A 25,733-nucleotide genomic window follows, 5' to 3' on the forward strand; every position below is an offset into this window, starting at 1 on the left:
AAGTAGGCTGCAAGGGTGGGGCACACTGGGATATGTGGAGCTTGTTCAAGGAACAGCTATTGCATGTTCTTGATAAGTACGTACCAGTCAGGCAGGGAGGAAGGGGTCTCGAGCGAGGGAACCGTGGTTTACCAAAGAAGTGGAATCTCTTGTTAAGAGGAAGAAGGAGGCCTATGTGAAGATGAGGCATGAAGTTTCATTTGGGGCGCTTGATAGTTACAAGGAAGCGAGGAAGGGATCTAAAGAGAGAGCTGAGACGAGCAAGGAGGGGACATGAGAAGTCTTTGGCAGGTAGGATCAAGGAAAACCCAAAAGCTTTCTATAGGTATGTCAGGAATAAAAGAATGACTAGGGTAAGAGTAAGGCAGTCAAGGACAGTGGTGGGAAGTTGTGTGTGGAGGCTGAGGAGATAAGCGAGATACTAAATGAATACTTTTCATCAGTATTCACTCAAGAAAAAGATAATATTGTGGAGGAGAATGCTGAGACCCAGGCTATTAGAATAGATGGCATTGAGGTGCGTAGGGAAGAAGTGTTGGCAATTCTGGACAAGGTGAAAATAGATAAGTCCCCGGGGCCGGATGGGATTTATCCTAGGATTCTCTGGGAAGCCAGGGAAGAGATTGATGAGCCTTTGGCTTTGATTTTTAGGTCATCATTGGCTACAGGAATAGTGCCAGAGGACTGGAGAATAGCAAATGTGGTCCCTTTGTTCAAGAAGGGGAGTAGAGATAACCCCGGTAACTATAGGCCCGGTGAGCCTAACGTCTGTGGTGGGTAAGGTCTTGGAGAGGATATAAAAGATACGATTTATAATCATCTAGATAGGAATAATATGATTAGGGATAGTCAGCATGGTTTTGTGAAGGGTAGGTCATGCCTCACAAACCTTATCGAGTTCTTTGAGAAGGTGACTGAACAGGTAGACGAGGGTAGAGCAGTTGATGTGGTGTATATGGATTTCAGTAAAGCGTTTGATAAGGTTCCCCACGGTCGGCTAGTGCAGAAAATACGGAGGCTGGGGATTGAGGGTGATTTAGAGATGTGGATCAGAAATTAGCTAGTTGAAAGAAGACAGAGAGTGGTAGTTGATGGGAAATGTTCAGAATGGAGTTCAGTTATGAGTGGCGTACCACAAGGATCTGTTCTGGGGCCGTTGCTGTTTGTCATTTTTATAAATGACCTAGAGGAGGGCGCAGAAGGATGGGTGAGTAAATTTGCAGACGACACTAAAGTCGTGGAGTTGTAGACAGTGCGGAGGATGTTGCAGGTTACAGAGGGACATAGATAAGCTGCAGACCTGGGCTGAGAGGTGGCAAATGGAGTTTAATGTGGAGAAGTGTGAGGTGATTCACTTTGGAAAGAATAACAGGAATGCGGAATATTTGGCTAATGGTAAAATTCTTGGTAGTGGTGGATGAGCAGAGGGATCTCGGTGTCCATGTACATAGATCCCTGAAAGTTGCCACCCAGGTTGATAGGGTTGTGAAGAAGGCCTATGCTGTGTTGCCTTTATTGGTAGAGGGTTGAGTTCCGGAGCCATGAGGTCATGTTGCAGTTGGACAAAACTCTAGTACGGCCGCAGTTGGAGTATTGCGTACAGTTCTGGTCGCACTCATTTTAGGAAGGACGTGGAAGCTTTGGAACGGGTGCAGAGAGATTACCAGATGTTGCCTGGTATGGAGGGAAATCTTATGAGGAAAGGCATGATGGACTTGAGGTTGTTTTCGTTAGAGAGAAGAAGGTTAAGAGGGTGACTTAATAGAGGCATACAAAATGATCAGAGGGTTAGACAGGGTGGACAGCGAGAGCCTTCTCCGCGGATGGAGTTGCTAGCACGAGGGGACATAGCCTTAAATTGAGCGGGTAATAGATATAGGACAGAGGTCAGAGGGTTTGGGTTTTTTACGCAAAGAGTGGTGAGGCCGTGGAATGCCCTACCTGCAACAGTAGTGAACTCGCCACATTGAGGGCATTTAAATTTATTGGATAAGCATATGGATGATAAGGGCATAGTGTAGGTTAGATGGCCTTTAGTTTTTTTTTCCATGTCGGTGCAACATCGAGGGCCGAAGGGCCTGTACTGCGCTGTATCGTTCTATGTTCTATGTTCTTAACTAGGAGCAGGAGTAGGCCATCTGGCCCCTCGAGCCTGCTCCGCCATTCAATGCGATCATGGCTGATCCTTTGTGGACTCAGCTCCACTTTCCGCCCGAACACCATAGCCCTTAATCCCTTTATTCTTCAAAAAACTATCTATCTTTACCTTAAAAACATGTAATGAAGGAGCCTCAACTGCTTCACTGGGCAAGAATTCCATAGATTCACAACCCTTTGGGTGAAGAAGTTCCTCCTAAACTCAGTCCTAAATCTACTTCCCCTTATTTTGAGGCTATGTCCTCTAGTTCTGCTTTCACCTGTCAGTGGAAACAACCTCCCCGCATCTATCCTATCTATTCCCTTCATAATTTTAAATGTTTCTATAAGATCCCCCTCATCCTTCTAAATTCCAACGAGTACAGTGCCAGTCTACTCAACCTCTCCTCGTAATCCAACCCCTTCAGCTCTGGGATTAACCGAGTGAATCTCCTCTGCACACCCTCCAGTGCCAGTACGTCCTTTCTCAAGTAAGGAGACCAAAACTGAACACAATACTCCAGGTGTGGCCTCACTAACACCTTATACAATGCAACATAACCTCCCTAGTCTTAAACTCCATCCCTCTAGCAATGAAGGATAAAATTCCATTTGCCTTCTTAATCACCTGTTGCACCTGTAAACCAACCTTCTGTGACTCATGCACTAGCACACCCAAGTCTCTCTGCATAGCGGCATGCTTTAATATTTTATCGTTTAAATAATAATCCCATTTGCTGTTATTCCTACCAAAATGGATAACCTCACATTTGTCAACATTGTATTCCATCTGCCAGACCCTAGCCCATTCACTTAACCTATCCAAATCCCTCTGCAGACTTCCAGTATCCTCTGCACTTTTCGCTTTACCACTCATTTTAGTGTCATCTGCAAACTTGGACACATCGCCCTTGGTCCCCAACTCCAAATCATCTATGTAAATTGTGAACAATTGTGGGCCCAACACGGATCCCTGAGGGACACCACTAGCTACTGATTGCCAACCAGAGAAACACCCATTAATCCCCACTCTTTGCTTTCTATTAATTAACCAATCCTCTATCCATGCTACTAGTTTACCCTTAATGCCATGCATCTTTATCTTATGCAGCAACCTTTTGTGTGGAACCTTGTCAAAGGCTTTCTGGAAATCCAGATATACCACATCCATCGGCTCCTCGTTATCTACTGCACTGGTAATGTCCTCAAAAAATTCCACTAAATTAGTTAGGCATGACCTGCCCTTTATGAACCCATTCTGCGTCTGCCCAATGGGACAATTTCTATCCAGATGCCTCGCTATTTCTTCCTTGATGATAGATTCCAGCATCTTCCCTACTACCGAAGTTAAGCTCACTGGCCTATAATTTCCTGCTTTCTGCCTACCTCCTTTTTTAAACAGTGGTGTCACATTTGCTAATTTCCAATCCACCGGGACCATGCCAGAGTCTAGTGAATTTCGGTAAATTATCACTAGTGCATCTGCAATTTCCCTAGCCATCTCTTTTAGCACTCTGGGATGCATTCCATCAGGGCCAGGAGACTCGTCTACCTTTAGCCCCATTAGCTTGCCCATCACTACCTCCTTAGTGATAACAATCCTCTCAAGGTTTTCACCTGTCATAGCCTCATTTCTATCAGTCGCTGGCATGTTATTTGTGTCCGACCCAAAAAACCTGTTCAGTTCCTCAGCCATTTCCTCATTTCCCATTATTAAAACTCCCTTCTCATCCTCTAAAGGACCAATATTTACCTTAGCCACTCTTTTTTGTTTTATATATTTGTAAAAACTTTTGCTGTCTGTTTTTATATTCTGAGCAAGTTTACTCTCATACTCTATCTTACTCTTCTTTATAGCTTTTTTAGTAGCTTTCTGTTGCCCCCTAAAGATTTCCCAGTCCTCTAATCTCCCAGCAATCTTTGCCACTTTATATGCTTTTCCTTCAATTGATACTCTCCCTTATTTCCTTAGATATCCACGGTCGATTTTTCCCTCTTTCTACCGTCCTTCCTTTTTGTTGGTATAAACCTTTGCTGAGCACTGTGAAAAATCGCTTGGAAGGTTCTCCACTGTTCCTCAACTGTTCCACCATAAAGTCTTAGCTCCCAGTCTACCTTAGCTAGTTCTTCTCTCATCCCCTTGTAATCTCCTTTGTTTAAACACAAAACACTAGTATTTGATTTTACTTTCTCACCCTCCATCTGTATTTTAAATTCCACCATATTGTGATTGCTCCTTCCGAGAGGATCCCTAACTATGAGATCATGAATCAATCCTGTCTCATTACACAGGACAAGATCTAGGACCGCTTGTTCCCTCGTAGGTTCCATGACATACTGTTCTAGGAAACTATCGCGGATACATTCTATAAACTCCTCCTCAAGTATTGAGGACTAACGTGGAGGAGAGTTTTTTTCCTGTCCTATAACCGTACCTTACAAGTGCTTTCTGAAAACCAAAAAACATCTTTAGCAAGAGTCTTTTGATTTTTTTACCTTTACTGTATACTCATTCATAGCTCTTTGAAAAATAAACTGACAGTTAATCAGGTGAAAGACAGTTAATGGTGAGAGGTAGAAAGCAGTGATGATATAACTCAGAAATGAGTATTAGTTGTCTGATGTCTGTTGACTAATTAAGCTATTGATTTCTTAGTGTGCCTACTTCTCTGCCTATTTATTCAGTGTCACTTGGTGCTTCATTAACAAATTGCCGGGTTTATTGCTCTATATTCAGTCACTGCTACCTGTGCCTTATGAATATATTGAATTGTTGGTGTGTACCTTGTTGATTTACCCAATATCTGAGAGTTTATTAATTTACTGCTGCCTAATAATAGTTTATGTGCTTGTTGTTCTGCCCATCAATTCTGATGACAAATGTTAACTCTGTTTCTCTCTCCACAGCCACTGCCTGACCTGAGTTTTTCCTGTATTTTTTGTCTTAAGTAGTTTCTGTGGGATAGAATTGTAAGCTAGGGACGTTATTCTAAACCTGTCTCAAACCTTGGTAAGACCACACTTATCAGAACTACGTACAGGTTTGATTGCTAAATTATAGAAACGATATAGAGTCACCGGAAGGGTACAGAGAAAATTTACAGTGATGCTACTGGTTTGTGGCCACGGAAGATTGTAAATGGATCTCCCTATGGGCTTCGTGGAATATGAATCGTTCCATTAAGGGGGGGGGGTGTTAGCTCGCCCGATAGGAAATGTATGGTGGGAGCTCAAAACCCGTTCCATCCAACATCACTAACTAGGAAATGAACAGTTTCCATCCGAGTGTGTTAAGGGAAGTAGGGGAGCACATTGTCGGTGCCTAACTATGTTCTTCCAGAGTTCTCTAGATTCAGGACTGGTCCCGCTGGATTGGAAAATTGCACATGTCGCTCCACGTTTCAAGAAGGGGAAAACCATGGAATTACAGACTGGTTAGCCAAATGTCAGTGGTGGGAACCAAAGAGAAAATGCTGGAAAATCTCAGCAGGTCTGGCAGCATCCGTAGGGAGAGTGCTGGGGAAATTGCTGGAGTCTATAATCAGTGTTAGGGTAACTGAACACCTTGAAAAATGTTGCTCTCTCAGGGAGATCCAGCTTGGATTCATGAAAGAAAGGTCACACCTGACTAATGTTATTGAATTTTCTCAAGAGGTGACTAAGGTAGTGGACAGGGGAATACTTATGGATGTCATTTATTCGGACCTCCAGAAGGCATTTGATATAGATCCACATAAGAGGTTGTTAACTAAGGTGGAAGGCCATGGAGTTAAGGGCTTACTATTGACATGGTTAGGACATTGGCTGAGTGGCAGGTGACAGAGAGTGGGGATAATGGATAATTACTCTAATTGGCAGGACATGACTAAGGCCTCAATTATTCACGCTATTCATTAATGACTTGGATGATGGCATAGAGAGCCATACACCCAAATTTGCAGATGGTACAAAGTTAGGTGGCATTGGAGACAGCCCAGATGATGCAATAAAATTGCAAGGATGTATTGGCAGACTTGTTGAATGGGCAAAATTCTGACAGATGGAATTTAGTGTAAGCAAATGAGAGGTTATCCATTTTGGACCAAAAAAAGATGCAGTAGAGTACTTTCTAAATGGAAAGAGATCAGGTACAGTGGCTGTCCAAAGAGACTTGGGGGTTCAGTTGCATAGGTCCTTAAAAACAATATATCAGGAACCCTTGAGGTACTTGGACTTCTTGCAGCAGCTGTATGGGCCAAAGTGCCTCCCCTGTACTCTGAGTCGAACAATGGACAAGAGTTGCGAGCTCTGACTTAGACCAGGGGAGATGTTGAGGTCAAGAATGATGATGCAGAGAAGGGTCTTGGTCAATCAGGGCTGCCCGTCTGTACTCCGATCTGCTCAGTGCTCCCTCCCTTCAATGGTTAGACTGAAACCCCAATCATCACTCACATGATAACATCAATAACGTGAAGTGGGCCCTATACTATAACGAGTACACATGGATTCCATGTACTTTATCAAAAGAATGGCAGATATTCTATTAATTTAACAGATACCGATTAATTAAATAAATGTGCCTCCTAAAATCATATATTTATTTTTTTGTTTCCTACGTCTCAGATATCTTGGGCTACTTTGCATTGTCGCTGTCTGAACCATTGAGAAATTGCACTGCGCACTGTCAGAAATGGCACACATCACGGTGAATCAGTATTTACAACAGGTAATTCTACCACTAGCTATCGGGAAAAAGAAATGCCATCATTTGTAGAGATTGGTGAGGTCACTGAGTTGAGGATACACAGAGTCTTCACTCTGTTTTGTTGGAAATTCATGAGCGTATACATGTGCTGTTAGCATTTGAACTACTTTCATTAATTGTGTACACTTGCTCCATATAAGTGTTCCTGGTATTCTAACTTTTATCATTATTTGCTTGTTGCTTTATTAGGTTCTGGAGTTTATTGACAGTAGAGATGGTGATTCGTGTGCTGAATTTTTGTCATTTAAGCACCCTCACATTGCAAACCGTAGGTTACAGGTAAGATGTATAGAATGGTTTTAGTGAAGCCAAACTATTTGAGAGATTGAAAAAGTGACAATTGTTGCACCATATTAAACATACTACTTCTCCTGGGGTTTTCTGCCAAAGGCACACCTGACCCATTGTGCAAAACCTCCACCACAGGGCAAGGCAAGGAGGCAGTTCCTGTAATGGCCCCTGCCAGAATGGGGATCGAACTCTGTGCTGTTGGCACCAACCTGAACAATATCGGTCATCCAATTAACTGAACCAACTAGGCTCTTTCTCATTCTCCTCTTCCACTTCCCCCTCTTCCTACCCCACCCCAACATGTACTTTTACATGCATGTAGTCTGGAGCTATAAATAGTGATGGTAGCGACTCCAATAGTTTTCTATCACTTTGCTGACCAGGAATCTCTGCCACTCCTGATCCATTGGCATGTGTTGGAAGGACACTCCTTTTCCCGTGTGGCCGGTATGAACGCACTTTCCTTGATCACCAAGTCCTGAAGTGGGACTTGAAGCTGGAGGGTCTGGTGCAGAGGCAGGGATGTTACCCGCTGCACCACATGAACTCCTTTTGAAATGAAAAAATGAAATGAAAATCGCTTATTGTCACGAGTAGGCTTCAAATGAAGTTACTGTGAAAAGCCCCTAGTCGCCACATTCCGGCGCCTATTCGGGGAGGCTGTTATGGGAATCGAACCGTGCTGCTGGCTTGGTCTGCTTTCAAAACCAGCGATTTAGCTGTGTGCTAAACAGCCCCTTTTTAAACATACTAAATAATCTTTAGGAAATGCGTTATGGGTAAAATAATTAATTGCTCTGCAATGAATTGCTGATGGATTGCATGGAAACCTTCATCCACACCCTTGTTAACTAGACTTAGCTACCCAGTTGATGTCTAGCCAGAATCTCATATTCCATTCTTCAAAACCTTCAGTTCATACAAAAATCTGCTGCCCGTATCCATACTTGTGCTTAATTACATTCACTTATCATTTACTATCACGTTTCCCCATACCATTTAATCAATAGGATGTGGATCAGCATGAAGCCCAGAGTGAGTCGTGGTCAGTTAGTTGCAGGATGGACCTCCCTACCACGCCACTACAGATCCCTTACTTTTGGGGTACGCACATTTGTGATCTGCTTCCCTCATTATTTCATGATGGACAGATCAGGCAGCATCTGTGGAGAGGGAAACAGTTTGCGTTTGGTCGGATGAAAAGTCATTGACCAAAAACTTTGGTCCCAGTTTTTCTCCAATCCCAGTGTGCCCTGTTACCATTGCTTGCGAGGAAGACGAATTTGGCGCTCAGCCAAATCTCCCATTCAGTGCAGCGTCACCAGAGAATCCAGTTGGCGTGAGCAGCTGTCTGTTTCTCTCTCCAGAAATTATGCAGACCGACTGAGTATTTCCAGCATTTTCTGGTTTGAGTTTGGACTTCCAGCAGCCTGTGTATTTTGCTCCCTAGGTAAACATTTCTTATTACCCCCCGCTTCCATTCTTTGGGTAGTGCTAAAAGGTGGCGCAAGAGCGAAGCGACTTCTTGCAAGCTGTGCCCAGCATACCCTCTAATTCTATCTTTTACTCTCGTTCTATGCTTCTAAAACTGCATTCTAACTCTTTTAAACTCTCTAACAATGATGAACTTGTATCTGAAATCACCACTGCAGACATCAGAGCAGCCTCTCGAAGGTCAACCCACAGAAAGCCACTGCCCCGGATGTGGTACCCGGACGAGCACTCAGGTCTTGCGCGGGTCAGCTGGCGGGGGTATTCGCAGACATCTTCAACATCTCTTTACAACAATCTGAGGTCCCTATCTGCTTCGAGAAGACGACCATCATCCCTGTACCAAAATAAAGTCAAGCAGCGTGCCTTAATGACTATCGTCCAGTGGCTCTGACATCGATCATCATGAAGTGCTTCAAAAGGTTAGTCATGGCACGAATCAACTCCAGACTCCCGGATTGCCTTGATCCATGACAGTTCGCCGCTGCAACAGGTCCACAGCAGACGCCATCTCCATGGCACAGCACTCTACCCTGGAACACTTAGATAACAAAGACACCTATGTCAGGCTCCTATTTATCGACTACAGCTCAGCCTTCAACACCATCATTCATTCGAAACTCATCTCCAAACTCCTTGGCCTTGGCCTCGGCTCCTCCCTCTGCGACTCAATCCTGAACCCATAGGCCACAATCAGTAAAGATAGGCAACAACACCACCTCCATGCTCATCCTCAAAACCGGTGCCCCACAAGGCTGTGTCCTCAGCCCCTACTATACTCCTTATACATCTATGACCGCGTGGCCAAATTCCCCTCCAACTTGATTTTCAAATTTGCTGATGACACCGCCGAAGTGGGTCGGATTTCAAACAATGACGAGACAAGAGTACAGGAATGAGACAGAGAATCTGGTGAACTGGTGCGACGACAATAATCTATCCCTCAATGTCAACAAAACGAAGGAGATTGTCATCAACTTCAGGAAGCGTAGTGGAGAACATGCCCCTGGCTACATCAATGGGAAGTAGAAAGGGTCAAGAGCTTCAAGTTTATAGGTGTACAGATCACCAACAGCCTGTCTTGGTCCTCCCATGCCGACACTATAGTTAAAGAAAGCCCACCAACGACTCTACTTTCTCAGAAGACTAAGGAAATTTGGCATGTCAGCTATGTACCCCACCAACTTCTACAGATGCACCATGGAAAGCATTCTTTCTGGTATCACAGCTTGGTATGGAGCTTGCTCTGTCCAAGACCGCAGGAAACTACAAAAGGTCATGAATGTAGCCCAGTCCATCATGCAAATCAGCCTCCCATCCATTCTCTATCTATAATTCCCGCTGCCTCAGAAAGGCAGCCAGCATAATTAAGGACCCCGGACATACTCTCTTCCACCTTCTTCCATCAGGAAAAAGATACCAAAGTTTGAGGTCACGGACCAACCGACTCAAAAACAGCTTCTTCCCTACTGCCATCAGACTTTTGAATAGACCTACCTCGTATTAAGTTTATCTTTTCTCTACACCTTGCTATAACTGTAACATATTCTCCAGGCTCCCCTTCCTTCCCTAGGTACGGTATGCATTGTTTGTAAAGCATGCAAGAAACAATTGTCTGAATTTACTTGCTTCACGAGAATCGTTAAGACATTCAGTTTATCCTGTAGCAGTTAAGCTTTAAGCGTAATTATTATGCTCAATGCATCAAACTCCTTAGGCTTGCATGGTTTTGTATGAAATGTTAAGATAGTTACTTCGAACCAGGGCCAGAAACTTCAATCTCATTTTGCTTTGAAACTAGTTAGCAAACCCAGAGGAGAGGTGCCAGCAGATCTTGGAACCCCCTTACGATGAAATGGTGGCAGCTCATTTAAGGTAAAGTTTATTTGCCATAATATATATTTTACTTCGAACTTATTTTTTCCTCTTTTGACATAATTTTTGTCCTGCCCTTTCTGCATCACATCATTTACGATGCTCACTATACTGCACATGAGGGAACTCTAATGACGTGGTGCCATCCCTTTCCCCCCCACAATAACAGGGAAACCAACTTAATGTTCCCCACCTACATGCACTTTGTGGCAAAATGCATTGGTAAAACCACTTATCTTGGGATCTTGCTCAGCAAATAGTAATTGAGAACAATGAGTGAGTGGTATTCATAGCAAAATACATTCACACCTCATGCTAGTCAGAGTAGCAATGCCAGGATAGATAAGACGAATATGGCTTGAGAGATGTTACAAGAGGGAGCGATTCCAATTCCTGGGACATTGGAAATGGTTCTGGGGGAGGTGGGACCAGTTCAAAACGGTCTATACCTGGGCAGACTGGAACCAATGTCCCAGGGGGAGTATTTGCTAGTGCTGTTGGGGAGGGTTTAAACTAATGTGACAGGGGGATGGGAACCAATGCAGGAAGTTAGAGGGAAGTGGGGACAGAAATAAAAAGCAGTAAGGGGAAAAGTGAAAGGCAGAGAAATCAAAGTCAAAAATCAAACGGAGCCACAGTACAGAACAGAAACTGTGGAGAACTCAGAATGGGTTCAGTCAGGGTAAGAGAAATAAGGGTGGCAAGGTGCCACAGTGGTTAGCACTGATGCCGACAGGGCTGAGGACCCGAGTTCGCTCCCGACCCCAGGTCACTGTCTCTGTGGAGTTTGCACATTCTCCCATGTCTGCGTGGATTTCACCCCCACAATCCAAAGATGTACAGGTTAGGTGGATTGGCCACACTAAATTGCCCCTTAATTGGGGAAAAAAAATAATTTGGTACTCTAAATATATTTTTTAAAAAGGCTAAGAGAAATAATATACAGGAGAGTGGACAAACCATGACAGGACAGATGGTCCGAGAAAGCAGGGCAGAGAGCAAGGGAAGTTTAGATTAAACTGCGGTTATTTCAATGCCAGGCAGATGAACCCAGTGCATGGATGGGTACATGGGACTGTGATATTATAGCTATTACTGAAACGTGGGTAAGGGAGGGACAGGACTTGCAGCTCAATGTTCCAGGGTACAGATGCTATAGGAAAGAAAGAATAGGAGGTAAGAGAGGAGGGGGAGTTACATTTTTGATCAGGGAGAATATCACGGCAGTACTAAAGGGTATCGAGGGTTCGCCGACTGAGTCTATATGGGCAGAACTGAAAAGTAAGAAGAGCGAGATCTCTTTGGTAGGATTGTACTACAGGCAGCAGGAAATCGAGGAGCAAATATGCAGCACGGTAGCACAGTTTTCCTCATCACTGTCCACAACAGTCTAGGCCGTTTCCTCAGATATCTCCACCATTGGGAACATCCTTCTTCCATCTAGAACAAAGAACAAATAAAATTACAGCACAGGAACAGACCCTTCAGCCCTACCAGCCTGCGCTGATCCAGATCCTTTATCTAAACCTGTGGCCTATATTCCAAGGATCTACTTCCCTCTGTTCCCCGCATGTTCATATATCTGTCTAGATACATCTTAAATGACGCTATCGTGCCCGTCTCTACAACCTCCACTGGCAAAGCGTTCCAGGAACCCACCACCCTCTGCATAAAAAAACTGCCTACGCACATCTCCCTTAAACTTTCTCCCTCTCACCTTGAAATCGTAACCCCTTATAATTGACACTCCCACTCTTGGAAAAAGCTTGTTGCTATCCGCCCTGTCCATACCTCTCACAATTTTGTAGACCTCAATCGGGTCCCCCCTCAACCTCTGTCTTTCCAACAAAAACAATCCTAATCTACTCAATCTTTCTTCACAGCTAGCACCCTCCATACTTGGCAACATCCGGGTGAACCTCCTCTGCACCCTCTCTAAAGCATCCACATTCTTCTGGTAATGTGGCGACCAGAACTGAACGCAGTATTCCAAATGTGGCCCAACCAAAGTCCTATACAATTGTAACATGACCTGCCAACTCTTGTACTCAATACCCCGTTCGATGAAGGCAAGCATGCTGTATGCCTTCTTGACCACTCTATTGACCTGCGATGCTACCATCAGGGTACAATAGACCTGAACTCCCAGATCTCGCTGTACATCAGTTTTCCCCAGGACTCTTCCATTGACCGTATAGTCCGCTCTTCAACTGGATCTATTTTCTTCCAAATGTGAATAGATCCTATCCCTGAGTATCTTCTCCAACAGTTTGCCGACCACTGACATCAAGCTCACGGGTCGATAATGCCCTGGATTATCCCTGCTACCCTTCTTAAACAAAAGGACAACATTAGCAATTCTCCAGTCCTCCGGGACCTCACCCGTGCTCAATGATGCTGCAAAGATATCTGTTCGGGCCCCAGCTATTACGTCCCTCGCTTCCCTCAGTAACCTGGGATGGATCCCATCCGGACCTGGGGACTTGTCCACCTTTTAGAATACCCAAAACCTCCCCCTTCCTTATGTCGACTAGAGTATTTAAACATCCATCCCCAGCCTCAACATCCGTCATGTCCCCCTCCTTGGTGAATACCAATGCAAAGTAGTCATTAAGAATCTCACCCATTTCCTCTGACTCCACGCATAAAATCCCTCTTTTGTCTTTGAGTGGGCCAATCCTTTCTCTAGTTACCCTCTTGCTCCTTATATACAAATAAAAGGCTTTGGGATTTTCCTTAACCCTGTTATCCAAAGATATTTCATGACCCCTTTTTGCCCTCTTCATTGCGCGTTTGAGATTTGTCCTACTTTCCCGATATTCCTCCAAAGGTTCATCAGTTTTAAGTCGCCTAGATCTTATGTATAAGAACATAAGAACTAGGAGCAGGAGTAGGCCATCTGGCCCCTCGAGCCTGCTCCGCCATTCAATTAGATCATGGCTGATCTTTTGTGGACTCAGCTCCACTTTCCGGCCCGAACACCATAACCCTTAATCCCTTTATTCTTCAAAAAACTATCTATCTTTACCTTAAAAACATGTAATGAAGGAGCCTCAACTGCTTCACTGGGCAAGGAATTCCATAGATTCACAACCCTTTGGGTGAAGAAGTTCCTCCTAAACTCAGTCCTAAATCTACTTCCCCTTATTTTGAGGCTATGCCCCCTAGTTCTGCTGTCACCCGCCAGTGGAAACAACCTGCCCGCATCTATCCTATCTATTCCCTTCATAATTTTAAATGTTTTTTAAATGTTTTTAAATGTTTTAAATGTTTCTCATGCTTCCTTTTTCATCTTATCTAGTCTCACAATTCCGCCTGTCATCCATGATTCCCTAATCTTGCCATTTCTATCCCTCATTTTCACAGGGACATGTCTATCCTGCACTCTAATCAACCTTTCCTTAAAAGACTCCCACATTTCAAATGTGGATTTACCGTTAAACAGCTGCTCCCAATCCACATTCCCTAGCTCCTGCCGAATTTTGTTATACTTGGCCTTTCCCCAGTTTATCACTCTTCCTTTAGGACCACTCTCGTCTTTGTCCATGAGCATTCTAAAAGTTACGGAATTGTGATTGCTATTCCCAAAGTAATCACCGACTGAAACTTCAAGCACCTGGCTGGGATCATTCCCCAATACCAGGTCCAGTATGGCCCCTTCCCAAGTTGGACTATTTACATACTGCTCTAAAAAACTCTCCTGGGTGCTCTTTACAAATTCTGCTCCATCTACGCCTCCAACACTACATGAGTCCCATTCAATGTTGGGGAAGTTAAAATCTCCCATCACGACCACCTTATTGCTCCTCCATTTTTCTATAATCTGTCTAATTATTTGTACCTCTACTTCACACTCGCCTGTAGTAAAGTCCCAACAATGTTAGTGCACCCTTCCTATTTCTCAGCTCTACCCATATTGCCTCAGTGCTCGAATCCGCCATAGTGCCCTCCTTAATCACTGCTGTGATATAATCTCTGACCAGTAATGCAACTCCTCCATCCCTTTCACCTCTATCCCTCCTGAAGCATCTATACCCTGGGATATTTAGTTGCCATTCTTGCCCTTCCCTCAACCAAGTCTCAGTAATACCAATAACATCATATTCCCAGGTACTAATCCAAACCTAAATTCATCTGCCTTACCTGCTACACCTCTCGCATTAAAACAAATGCACCTCAGAACACCTGTCCCTTTGTGTTCATCATCTCTTCCGTCTATTCTTCCCCTTAGTCACGATGAATTTATTACCTTACTGGCTTTAGTTGCTGCCTCTTTACTGACCTCTAACTTCCTAATCTGGTTCCCATCCCCCTGCCACATTAGTTTAAAACCTCCTCAACAATGTTAGCAAAAGCACCCCCTAGGACATTGGTTCCAGTCCTGCCCAGGTGTAAACCATCCGAGTTGTAATGGTTCCACTGCCCCCAGAACCAGTTCCAATGTCCCAAAAATCTGAATCCCTCCCTCCTGCACCTTCTCTCAAGCCACGTATTTACTCTGACTATTCTTGAATTTCTACTCTGACTGTCTCGTGGCACTGGTAGCAATTCTGAGATTACTACCTTTGAGGTTCTACTTTTTAACTTGTCTTCTAACTCCCTGAATTCTGATTGCAGGACCTCATCCCGTTTTTACCTAATATCGTTGGTGCCTATATGCACCACGACAATTGGCTGTTCACCCTCCCCCTTCAGTATGTCCTGCAGCTGATCTGAGACATCCCTGACCCGTGCATCCGGGAGGCAACGTACCATTCGGGAGTCTCGTTTTCGATCACAGAAACGCCTGTTTACTCCCCTTACGATTGAATGCCCTATGACTATAGCCCTGCCAGTCTTTTTCCCACCCTTCACTGCAGCAGAGCCAGCCACGGTGCCATGAACTTGGCTACTACTCCCTTCCCCTGGTGAGTCATCTCCCCCAACAGTATCCAAAATGGTATACCTGTTTTGGTGGGAGATGACCGCAGGGGACACCTGCACTGCCTTCCTGCTCTTTCTCTGCCTTTTGGTCACTCATTCCCTGACCTCCTCAGCTTCACAGATGTTCCAAAGTGAGTCCATCCGCAGCTCCAGAGCCGTTATCCAACAGACCTGTTGGACTTTAACCTGGTGTTGTAAGACTTCTTACTGTGCTGTCCATGCCAGCATCTCCACATCATTCCAGTAATCAGTCTCGTAAACCTTCACTGCACTCCCTCTAGACCAATAAAATCCTTCCTCCGATAAGGAGACCAAACTGCACAATATTCCAGACACGGCCCTTTATAATTGCAGCAAGACATCCCTGCTCCTGTACTCGGATTCTCTCGCTATGAAGGCCAACATACCATTTACCTTTTCTCCTGCACCTGCATGCTTACTTTCAGTGACTGCTGTACGAGGACACCCACCTGCACCTTGCCCTCTCCTAACCGATGGCCATTCAGATAATAATCTTTATTAGTATCACAAGGCTTACATTAACACTGCAATGAAGTTACTGTGAAAATCATCTAGTTGCCACGTTATGTCCACTTGAGGGAGAATTCTGAATGTTCAATTTACCTAACAAGCATGTCTTTCGGGACTTGTGGGAGGAAACCGGAGCACCCGGAGGAAACCCACACAGACACAGGGAGAATGTGCAGACTCCGCACAGACAGTGACCCAAGCTGGGAATCGAACCTGGGTCCCTGGCACTGTGAGGCAACAAGGCTAAGCACTGTGCTACCATGGCGTCATGCGTTTCCTGCCTTCCTGTTTCTGGTATCAAAGTGCATAACTTCATATTTCTCGAAATTATACTGCATCTTCCGTTCATTTACTCACTCACTCAACTTGTCCAAATCACACTGAAGCATCCTCCTCGCAGCTCACCCCTCCCATCTAGCTTTGTGTCATCTGCAAATTTGGAGACATTACATTTTATTCCCTCATCTGAATCATTAATAAATATATAATATATACATATGGACCGTAATTCTCCAACCATTGGGATTCTCTTTTCCAGCTGGCAGCACACCCCTGCCTGCAGGTTGCCCGGCAGTGTGGGGTGGCTTCAATAGGAAACCCCATTGACAAACGGCAGGAGTAGAGAATCCTGCCGCCACGACCGGCGCACCACTGAGAAATACATGGCTGAGGGACCGGAGAATCCAGCCCATGATGAATAGCTGGTGTCCCTGCGGTACTCCACCAGTCACTGCCTGCCATTTGGAAAAAGCTGTTTATTCCTACTCTTTGTTTACTGTCTGCCAACCAGTTTTCTCTTAATTTCAATACACTACCCCAAATCCCATGGGCTTTAATTATGCACACAAAATTTATTTTGTGGGACTTTGTGGAAAGCCTTCTGAAAATCCCCAAATAAACCACATTCCCTGGCTCCCCTTCATCAACTCTATTAGTTACATCCTCGAAGAATTCCAGTAGATTTGTTGTTCATAATTTCATAGAATCAATGCAGTGAAGAAGGACATTCGGCCCATTGGGTCTGCCCCGATCCTCCGATAGAGCATTCTATCTAGGCCCACTGCTCCTTCACTCCAACTAACCTTTGCACACTATGGGGAAATATACAGTGTTGACAGGCAGAAGGATCTGGGTGTACAGGTCCACAGGTCACTGAAAGTGGCAATGCAGATGGAGATGGCATACTTGCCTTCGTTGGCCGGGGCATTGAGAATAAAAATTGGCAAATCATGCTGTGGTCTGTATACAACCTTAGTAAGGCCACACTCGGAATATATGAAATGAAATGAAAATCGCTTATTGTCACATGTAGGCTTCAAATTAAGTTACTGTGAAAAGCCCTTAGTCACCACATTCCGGTGCCTCTTCGGGGAGGCTGGTACAGGAATTGAACCGTGCTGCTGGCCTGCCTGTGTCTGCTTTCAAAGCCAGCGATTTAGCCCTGTGCTAAACCACAGGGTTTAACACCGAGTTTGAACAATATAGCATTCAATTCTGGTTGCCACACTACCAGAAGGATGTGGAGGCTATGGAGAGAGAACAGAAGGAGTTTACCAGGATGTTGCCTGGTATGGAGGACATTAGCTATGAGGAGTGGTTGGATAAACTTGGTTTGTTCTCACTGGAACGAAGGAGGTTGAGGGGCGACCTGATAGAGGTCTACAAAATTATGAAGGGCATGGACAGAGTGGATAGTCAGAGGCTTTTCCCCAGGGTGGAAGAGTCAATTACTAGCGGATATAGGTTTAAGGTGTGAGGGACAAAGTTTAGAGGAGATGTGCGAGGGACGTTTTTTACTCTTGAGTAATGGGATCCTGGAGAAGGTGGTGGAAGCAGGTACAATAGTGAAGTTTAGGAGGCGTCTTGACAAATACATGAATAGGATGGGAATAGAGGGATGCAGGCCCTGGAAGTGTGGAAGGTTTTAGGTTAGATGGGCAGCATGGTCAGCACAGGCTTGGAGGGCCGGAGGGCCTGTTCCTGTGCTGTACTTTTCGTTCTTTGTTCTCTTCAGCATGGCCAATCCACCTAACCTGCCCATCTTTGGACTGTGGAAGGAAACCGGAGCACGCGGAGGAAACCAACTGAGAAGGTGTAAACTCCACACAGTAACCTAAAGTCAGAATTGAACCCGGTCCCTGGCGCTGTGATGCAGGAGTGCTAACCACTATGCCACCGTGCCACTTCTTTCATAAATCCACGCTGACTCTGTCCATCATGTTACTGTTTTCCAATTGGTTGACGCGCAGATCTCCCATCCATTGCAGTGGGACCGAAGAATCCCGCTGCCGTGAACGGACGGAAAATCCCGCTGCTATGAACGGACGGAGAATCCTGTCCTACATCTATTGCTTCACTTCCCACCCCCATGCTTATCTTTGGAATGCCTGAAGAATTTGTCCTTCTTCATCTACATGCTTTTCTTTGACAACTTGATTGACTCGACAATCTTTATTTTATGTGATAAATTCATTTTCCTCTATATTAATAGAATTGTATCTCTTATATTCAAATGCATTATTAGCACCATTAAATAGATTTTCTTTTATACAAAGAAAACTAAGCTCTAAAGCACTGCCTGATTGTACTGGCTTGCTGAGGTTTTAATTTTAGCGATGAGTTGCAAATGCAAATGAGTTTGAGCAAGAACTTGAGCAAAACATCAATTTCTGAAAATGAGTGCAATTTCAGGCTGAATTGCTGAATATGGCCAAAGCAGGAACTCTTACCCTAACCTCTCCGTTTCAATTCTATCCACATATGCTTCTCTGGGATGGAACCATAAGGTCCTGAGGATTTGTCGGTCTTCATTTTCCGTACTATTTCCAATAATGTTTTGCTGAAGTTAACTTTAATGAATTTGAGTCTTGATTTGTCGCCTTAGGATGTCATAAGTTCATAAGATATAGGAGCAGAATTAGGCCATTTGGCCTTTCAAGTCTGCTCCACCAATCGATCATGGCTGATCTTATCTTGGCCTTAATTCAACTCTCCTGCTCGTTCTCCATAATCCTTTAATCCATTACCAATTAAAAATCCAACTCCTCAAATTTACTCACTGTCCTAGCATCCACTGCCCTCTGCGGTAGTGAATTCCACAGATTCACAACTCTTTGGGAGATGTAGTTTCTCCTCAACTCTGTTTTAAATTTGCTATCTCTTATCCTAAGACTATGACCTCTTGTTCTAGAATGTCCCACAGGAGAGCATCCACTCCACGTCTACTTTATCCATACCTTTTATCATCTTCCATACCTCAATTTGATTTTCCCTCATTACTCTAAACTCCAGAGAGTATAGGCTTAAACTTTTCTCCTACGACATACTGCTCATCTCTGGAATCAACTTATTGAACCTCCTCTGAACTGCCTCCAATGTCATCTCATCTTTCCTCAAATAAAGGGACCAAACTGTGCACAGTACTCCAGGTGTGGTCTCACCAATGCCTTGTATAATTGCAGCAACACTTCCTCAGCTTCATACTCTATTCCTTTAGCTATAAATGCCAACACTCCATTTGTTTTCTTTATTATACTGTCAATTATGCTATCCTCTTCCTCGACTGTGAAGACTGACAAAGTAAATTGTTAACAAGTTTGTCATCGCCATATTTTCATTTGCCATATTACCACATTTGCTTGTAAAGGATGCACTCAGGCGGCACATTGGTTGGCAGTGCTCCCTCACATCGCCAGGGACCCGGGTACATTTTCGGCTTTGGGTGACTGTCCTTGTGGAGTTTGCATGTTCTCCCCATGTCTGCGTGGGATTCCTCCGGGTGCTCTGGTTTTCTCCTACAGTCCAAAGATGCGCAGGCTAGGTGGGGTTGCAGAGATAGGGTGGGGGTTGGGCCGAGGTAGGGTACTCTTCCTGAGGGTCGGTGCAGATTCGATGGGCTGAATGGGCTCCTTCTGCACTGTCGGGATTCTATGGATACACTGGACCCCCCTTTCTCTTCGAATATAACTATAAAAATCATCTTTGTGCTAATCTTGTATCTCTCACCAGAGTTTTTTTGTATTCCTTTGTGTAGTCCCAGGACCCTGAAGTGATGTGACACGCCACATCACAGGGCGGCATGGTGGCACAGTCCAAAGATGTGCCGGTTAGGTGGATTGGCCATGCTAAATTGCATCTTGGTGTCCAAAAAGGTTAGGTGGGGTTACTGGGTCGCTGGGATATGTTGGAGGTGTGGGGTTAAGTAGGATGCTCTTTCCAAGGGCCGGTTCAGACTCGCTGAGCCGAATGGCCTCATTCTGCACTGTAAATTCTATGATTCTAGTCCTCACTTGTCTGTTTTGTGTTCCTTATACTCCTCCCAATCCATCCTATGTACTTTTGCATGCTTTTTCGTTTATCTTTACGCTATCTCTCACTTCTTGTCTAACATGGCTTTTTTATTTGGTGAACAATACTTTTACCCTTCCACAGGTTATGCTAGTCTAATTTTAAGTAAAATTAATTTTGAATAACTTCCACTGTTCGTCTCTCGTATTACCTAATAGTTTTAACCAGTTTGCTGTTGTCCGTCTCAGCGTTATCCTATTAAGATTAGCAGGGGCGGCATGGTAGCACAGTGGTTAGGACTGTTGCTTCACAGTACCAGGGACCCAGGTTCGATTCCCGGCTTGGGTCACTGTCTGTGTGGGGGCTGCAGGTTCTTCCTGTGTCTGCGTGGGTTTCCTCCGGGTGCTCCAGTTTTCTCCCATAAGTCTCGAAAGATGTGCTTGTGAGGTGAATTGGACATTCTGAATTCTCCCTCACGTACCCGAACAGGCGCCGTAGTGTGGCAACAAGGGATTTTTCACTGTAACTTCATTGCAATGTTAATGTAAGCGTACTTGTGACACGAATAAAGATTATATTATTATTAACATTATTACAAAAATCTAGTAGCTTAATTATGGTGTTGTTTCTGTATTTCAAATTAAATTTCAATTAAATTATGATTATTTGTAGATTTGTAAATTAACTAAGTAATACTGATGGTACGTGGATTAAAGTACCAATAAGAAAGAATCTGCAAGTTAGCTAATCAAACCTTAGTCAGCAGGTGACTTGGATTCATGTTAAAACTGCAATGAGTAATTCTTCTTTTTCCTTTAACAGGTGTGCCTTTGCTGTTGCAAATCACGACTTTGTAGAAGCATACAAATACCAAACGTTTGTGGTTCAATATCCTTTCTAGAGAACAGTGAGACATCATAACCAATCTAAAGAAATCTGGAATTACAATTTTGCACTTGTTTTCCTACCTATATGCTTACTACCTTGCCCTTGAATTATATTTTGTCTAGTTTCTCTGTTATTTCAGCATGCTTATCTCATCCAGCAGACCCATCTCCTTCCTCTCCTTGGCCCCATTCTCGTGCAGTGTCATGAGAATGTCACTTTAAGAAATGTTTGTCTGCTCATGTTAGTGCAGTGATGTCAGAGTGTGGGTGAAGCTGAGCTCTGGCTCTGTTTTATCATTTCACTTTGAGAAAAGCTTGCGTGTGTCTGTTTTGGTTTTGTTTTCGGTGTTGGAGCTGAAGCCAGACAAAGCAGATGTACTGTTATTCTCTGTGCCATGAAAAGACTATCTCTTGATCATTTGGTGAATTCAGAATTATAAATGTTTTCAGTTGTGAATGTAAACCTGATGTGCATCTGTTAAAAGGTGTTTCTTCTGTCTTCTGGATGTTGTTTCCGAAGTTATTAAGGGTTACTTAGTGTTGTATTCTTTGGGGGTTGTATTTGAATTAATAGTTGCTAAGATGTTCACCGTATGTTTTAATATGGTTAACTTGAGTTCATAGAATAAACATTGTTTTGCTTTAAGAAGTACTTTTCAATTTCTGCCGTACCACACCTGTAGAGTGGGCCGTGTGCACCCCATACCACAATCTATTAAAAGTTGTGTATCAGGTGAACTCCATGATACACTTTGGGGTTCTCTAAAACCTGGCCCATAACACATTAGAAAGTCTACCTATTGGATTGGTTTAGTGAACTTAAAGACAGTGAGGGGTAAGCATATTGTGGTTGCTTTTCAGGTGTGGTATTCCAGTTTAAGTGGGGAGTGTGTTGTGGACAATGGTTCTTTCAGAGGCTCTGAAGTTTTTGGGGGTGGAGACGGTCACACGCAGTACCTTACGGACAGAGACTAAAAGCAGACTTTTAGATTTGGCAAAAGCATTGCAGTTAACATTACCTGACAAAATGCGAAAAGATGAGGTAATTATGGCGGTGGCAAAGAACAAAGAAAAGTATAGCACAGGAACAGGCCCTTCGGCCCTCCAAGCCTGTGCCGACCATGCTGCCCGACTAAACTACAATCTCCTACTAAACCTTGCCCCTTGCACCTTAAACCTATGCCCCCTAGTAATTGACCCCTCTACCCTGGGGAAAAGCCAATGACTATTCACTCTGTCTATGCCCCTCATAATTTTGTAGACCTCTATCGGGTCGCCCCTCAACGTCCGTCATTCCAGTGAGAACAAACTGAGTTGATTCAACCGCTCCTCCTAGCTAATGCCCTCCATACCAGGCAACATCATGGTAAATGTCTTCTGCACCCTCTCTAAAGCCTCCACATCCTTCTGGTAGTGTGGCGACCAGAATTGAACACTATACAATATACTATAAGTGTGGCCTAACTAAGGTTCTATACAGCTGCAACATGACTTGTCAATTCTTATACTCAATGCCCCGGCCAATTAGGGCAAGCATGCCATGTGTCTTCACTACCTTCTCCACCTGTTTTGCCCCTTTCAGTGACCTGTGGACCTGTACACCTAGATCTCGCTGACTTTCAATACTCTTGAAGGTTCTACCATTCACTGTATATTCCCTACCTGCATTAGATTTTCCAAAAGGCATTACCTCGCATTTGTCCAGATTAAACTCCATCTGTCATCCCTCCACCCAAGTCTCCAAACACTCCAAATCCTACTGTATCCTCTGACAGTCCTCATTGCGATCTATAATTCCACGAACCTTTGTGTCGTCTGCAAACTTACTAATCAGACCAGTTACATTTTCCTCCAAATCATTTATATATACTGCGAACAGCAAAGGTCCCAGCACTGATCCCTGCGGAACACCAGTAGTCACAGCCCTCCAATTAGAAAAGCACCCTTTCATTGCTACTCTCTGCCTTCTGTGACCTAGCCAGTTCTGTATCCACCTTGCCTGCTCACCCCTGATCCCGTGTGATTTCACCTTTTGTACAAGTCTACCATGAGGGACCTTGTCAAAGGCCTTACTGAAGTCCATATAGAAAACATCCACTGCTCTACCTGCATCAATCATCAATGACCTCTTTGAAAAACTCTGTCAAGTTAGTGAGACACAACCTCCCCTTCAAAAAACCATGCTGCCTCTCACTAATACGTCCATTTGCTTCCAAATGGGAGTAGATCTTGTCTTAAAGAATTCTCTCCAGTTATTTCCCTACCACTGACGTAAGGCTCATCGGCCTGTAGTTCCCTGGATTCTCCTTGCTACCCTTCTGAAACAAAGGAACAACATTGGCTATTCTCCAGGGACATCACCTGAAGACAGTGTGGATCCAAAGATTTCTGTCAAGGCCTCGGTAATTTCCTCTCTTGTCTCCTTCAGTATTCTGGGGTAGATCCCATCAGGCCCTGGGGACTTATCTACCTTAATATTTTTCAAGACGTCCAACACCTCGTCTTTTTGGATCTCCGTGTGACCCAGGCTATCTACACACCCTTCTCCAGACTCAACATCCACCAATTCCTTCTCTTTGGTGAATACGAATGGCAAGTATTTATTTAGTACCTCGCCCATTTCCTCTGGCTCCACATATAAATTCCCTTACCTATCCTTCAGTGGGCCAACCCTTTCCCTGGCTACCCTCTCGCTTTTTATGTATGTGTAAAAAGCCTTGGGAGTTTCCTTAATTACTTCTCGTGACCCCTTCTAGCCCTCCTGACTCCTTGCTTAGGTTCCTTCCTACTTTCCTGATATTCCACACAGGCTTCCTCTGTTCCCAGCCTTCTAGCCCTGACAAATGCCTTTTTCTTTTTGACGAGTCCTACAATATCTCTCGTTATCCAAGGTTCCCGATATTTGCCGTATTTATCATCCCTCACAGGAACATGCCGGTCCTGAATTCCTTTCAACTGACACTTGAAAGCCTCCCACATGTCAGACGTTGATTTTACCTCAAACATCCGCCCCCAATCTAGGTTCTTCAGTTCCGCCTAATATTGTTATAATTTGCCTTCCCCCTAATTTAGCACATTCACCCGAGGACCACTCTTATCCTTGTCCACCAGCACTTTAAAACTTACTGAATTGTGGCCACTGTTCCCGAAATGCTCCTCTACTGAAACTCCTACCATCTGACCGGGCTCATTCCCCAATACCAGGTCCAGTACAGCCCCTTCCCTAGTTGGACTGTCTACATATTGTTTTAAGAAGCCCTCCTGGATGCTTCTTACAAATTCTGCCCCGTCTAAGCCCCTAGCACTAAGTGAGTCCCAGTCAATATTGGGGAAGTTGAAGTCTCCCATCTGTGTCCCTGCTGACTACATCTGCAGGAAGTGCACCCAACTCCAGCTCCTCGAGAACCGCGTTAGGGACCTGGAGCTGGATGAACTTCGGATCATTCGGGAGGCGGAGGGGGTTATTGAGAGGAGTTATAGGGAAGTAGTCACACCTCAGGTAAAAGAAGAAGGTAGATGGGTTACCGTCAGGGGAGGGAGAGGGAACCGGCAGGCAGTGCAGGGATCCCCTGTGGTCGTTCCCCTCTATAACAAGTATACCGTTTTGGATACTATTGCGGGGGACGACTTACCAGGGGTAAGGAATGGGGCACAGGTCTCTGGCACAGAGTCTGTCCCTGTTGCTCAGAAGGGAAGGGAGAAGAGGAACAGAGCACTTGTCATTGGGGACTCCATAGGGGCTGGTTTACCTCACTTGGCTAAATCGCTGGCTTTTAAAGCAGACCAAGCAGGCCAGCAGCACGGTTCGATTCCCGTACCAGCCTCCCCGGACAGGCGCCGGAATGTGGCGACTAGGGGCTTTTCACAGTAACTTCATTGAAGCCTACTCGTGACAATAAGCGATTTTCATTTCATTTCATTTTCATAGTTAGAGGAACAGACAGGAGGTTCTGTGGGAACGAAAGGGACTCACGGTTGGTGTGTTGCCTCCCAGGTGCCAGGGTTCGTGATGTCTCTGATCGTGTTTTTGGGATCCTTAAGGGGGAGGGGGAGCAGCCCCAAGTTGTGGTCCACATAGGTACCAACGACATAGGTAGGAAGAGAGATGGGGATTTGGGACAGAAATTCAGGGAGCTAGGGTGGAAGCTGAGAGCTAGAACAAACAGAGTTGTTATCTCTGGGTTGTTACATTGTTATAATTGGGGCTCATTCTGGGGTAGGTGGGACCTCTACAAACAGGATGGTCTTCACCTGTACCAGAGGGGTACCAATATCCTGGGGGGGAGATTTGCTAGTGCTCTTCGGGGGGTTTAAACTAATTCAGCAGGGGGATGGGAACCTAAATTGTAGTCTCAGTGTACAGGATATTGAGAGTAGTGAGGTCAGGGATAGGGTTAAAAGTTCGAAAGAGGGCACTGGCAAGCAAGACGCTGGTTTGAAGTGTGCACTTCAACGCCAGGAGCATCCGGAATAAGGTGGGTGAGTTTGCAGCATGGGTTGGTACCTGGGATCTCGATGTTGTGGCGATTTCGGAGACATGGGTAGAACAGGGACAGGAATGGTTGTTG

General features: G+C 44.6%; 1 protein-coding gene across 7 annotated transcripts in view; it reads left to right on the top strand.

The window, feature by feature from the left end:
- Positions 1-25,733, top strand: part of pcid2 (PCI domain containing 2) — a 101,956-nt gene that overhangs the window by 1,227 nt on the left and 74,996 nt on the right. For 3 of the 7 annotated variants that reach the window (XM_038802854.1, XM_038802853.1, XM_038802855.1), the window contains exons 2-5: positions 6,739-6,841; positions 7,070-7,159; positions 10,464-10,537; positions 21,101-21,166. In XM_038802854.1, the coding sequence (XP_038658782.1) occupies positions 6,806-6,841; positions 7,070-7,159; positions 10,464-10,537; positions 21,101-21,166 (266 nt within the window). In that variant the 5' untranslated portion in view covers positions 6,739-6,805. The remainder of the gene's footprint in view (positions 1-6,738; positions 6,842-7,069; positions 7,160-10,463; positions 10,538-21,100; positions 21,167-25,733) is intronic. The other 4 variants (XM_038802857.1, XM_038802858.1, XM_038802859.1 and 1 more) reach the window with 2 other exon arrangements.

The sequence above is a fragment of the Scyliorhinus canicula genome, chromosome 7 (assembly GCF_902713615.1).
Source record: "Scyliorhinus canicula chromosome 7, sScyCan1.1, whole genome shotgun sequence".
Taxonomy (NCBI): Eukaryota; Metazoa; Chordata; class Chondrichthyes; order Carcharhiniformes; family Scyliorhinidae; genus Scyliorhinus; species Scyliorhinus canicula.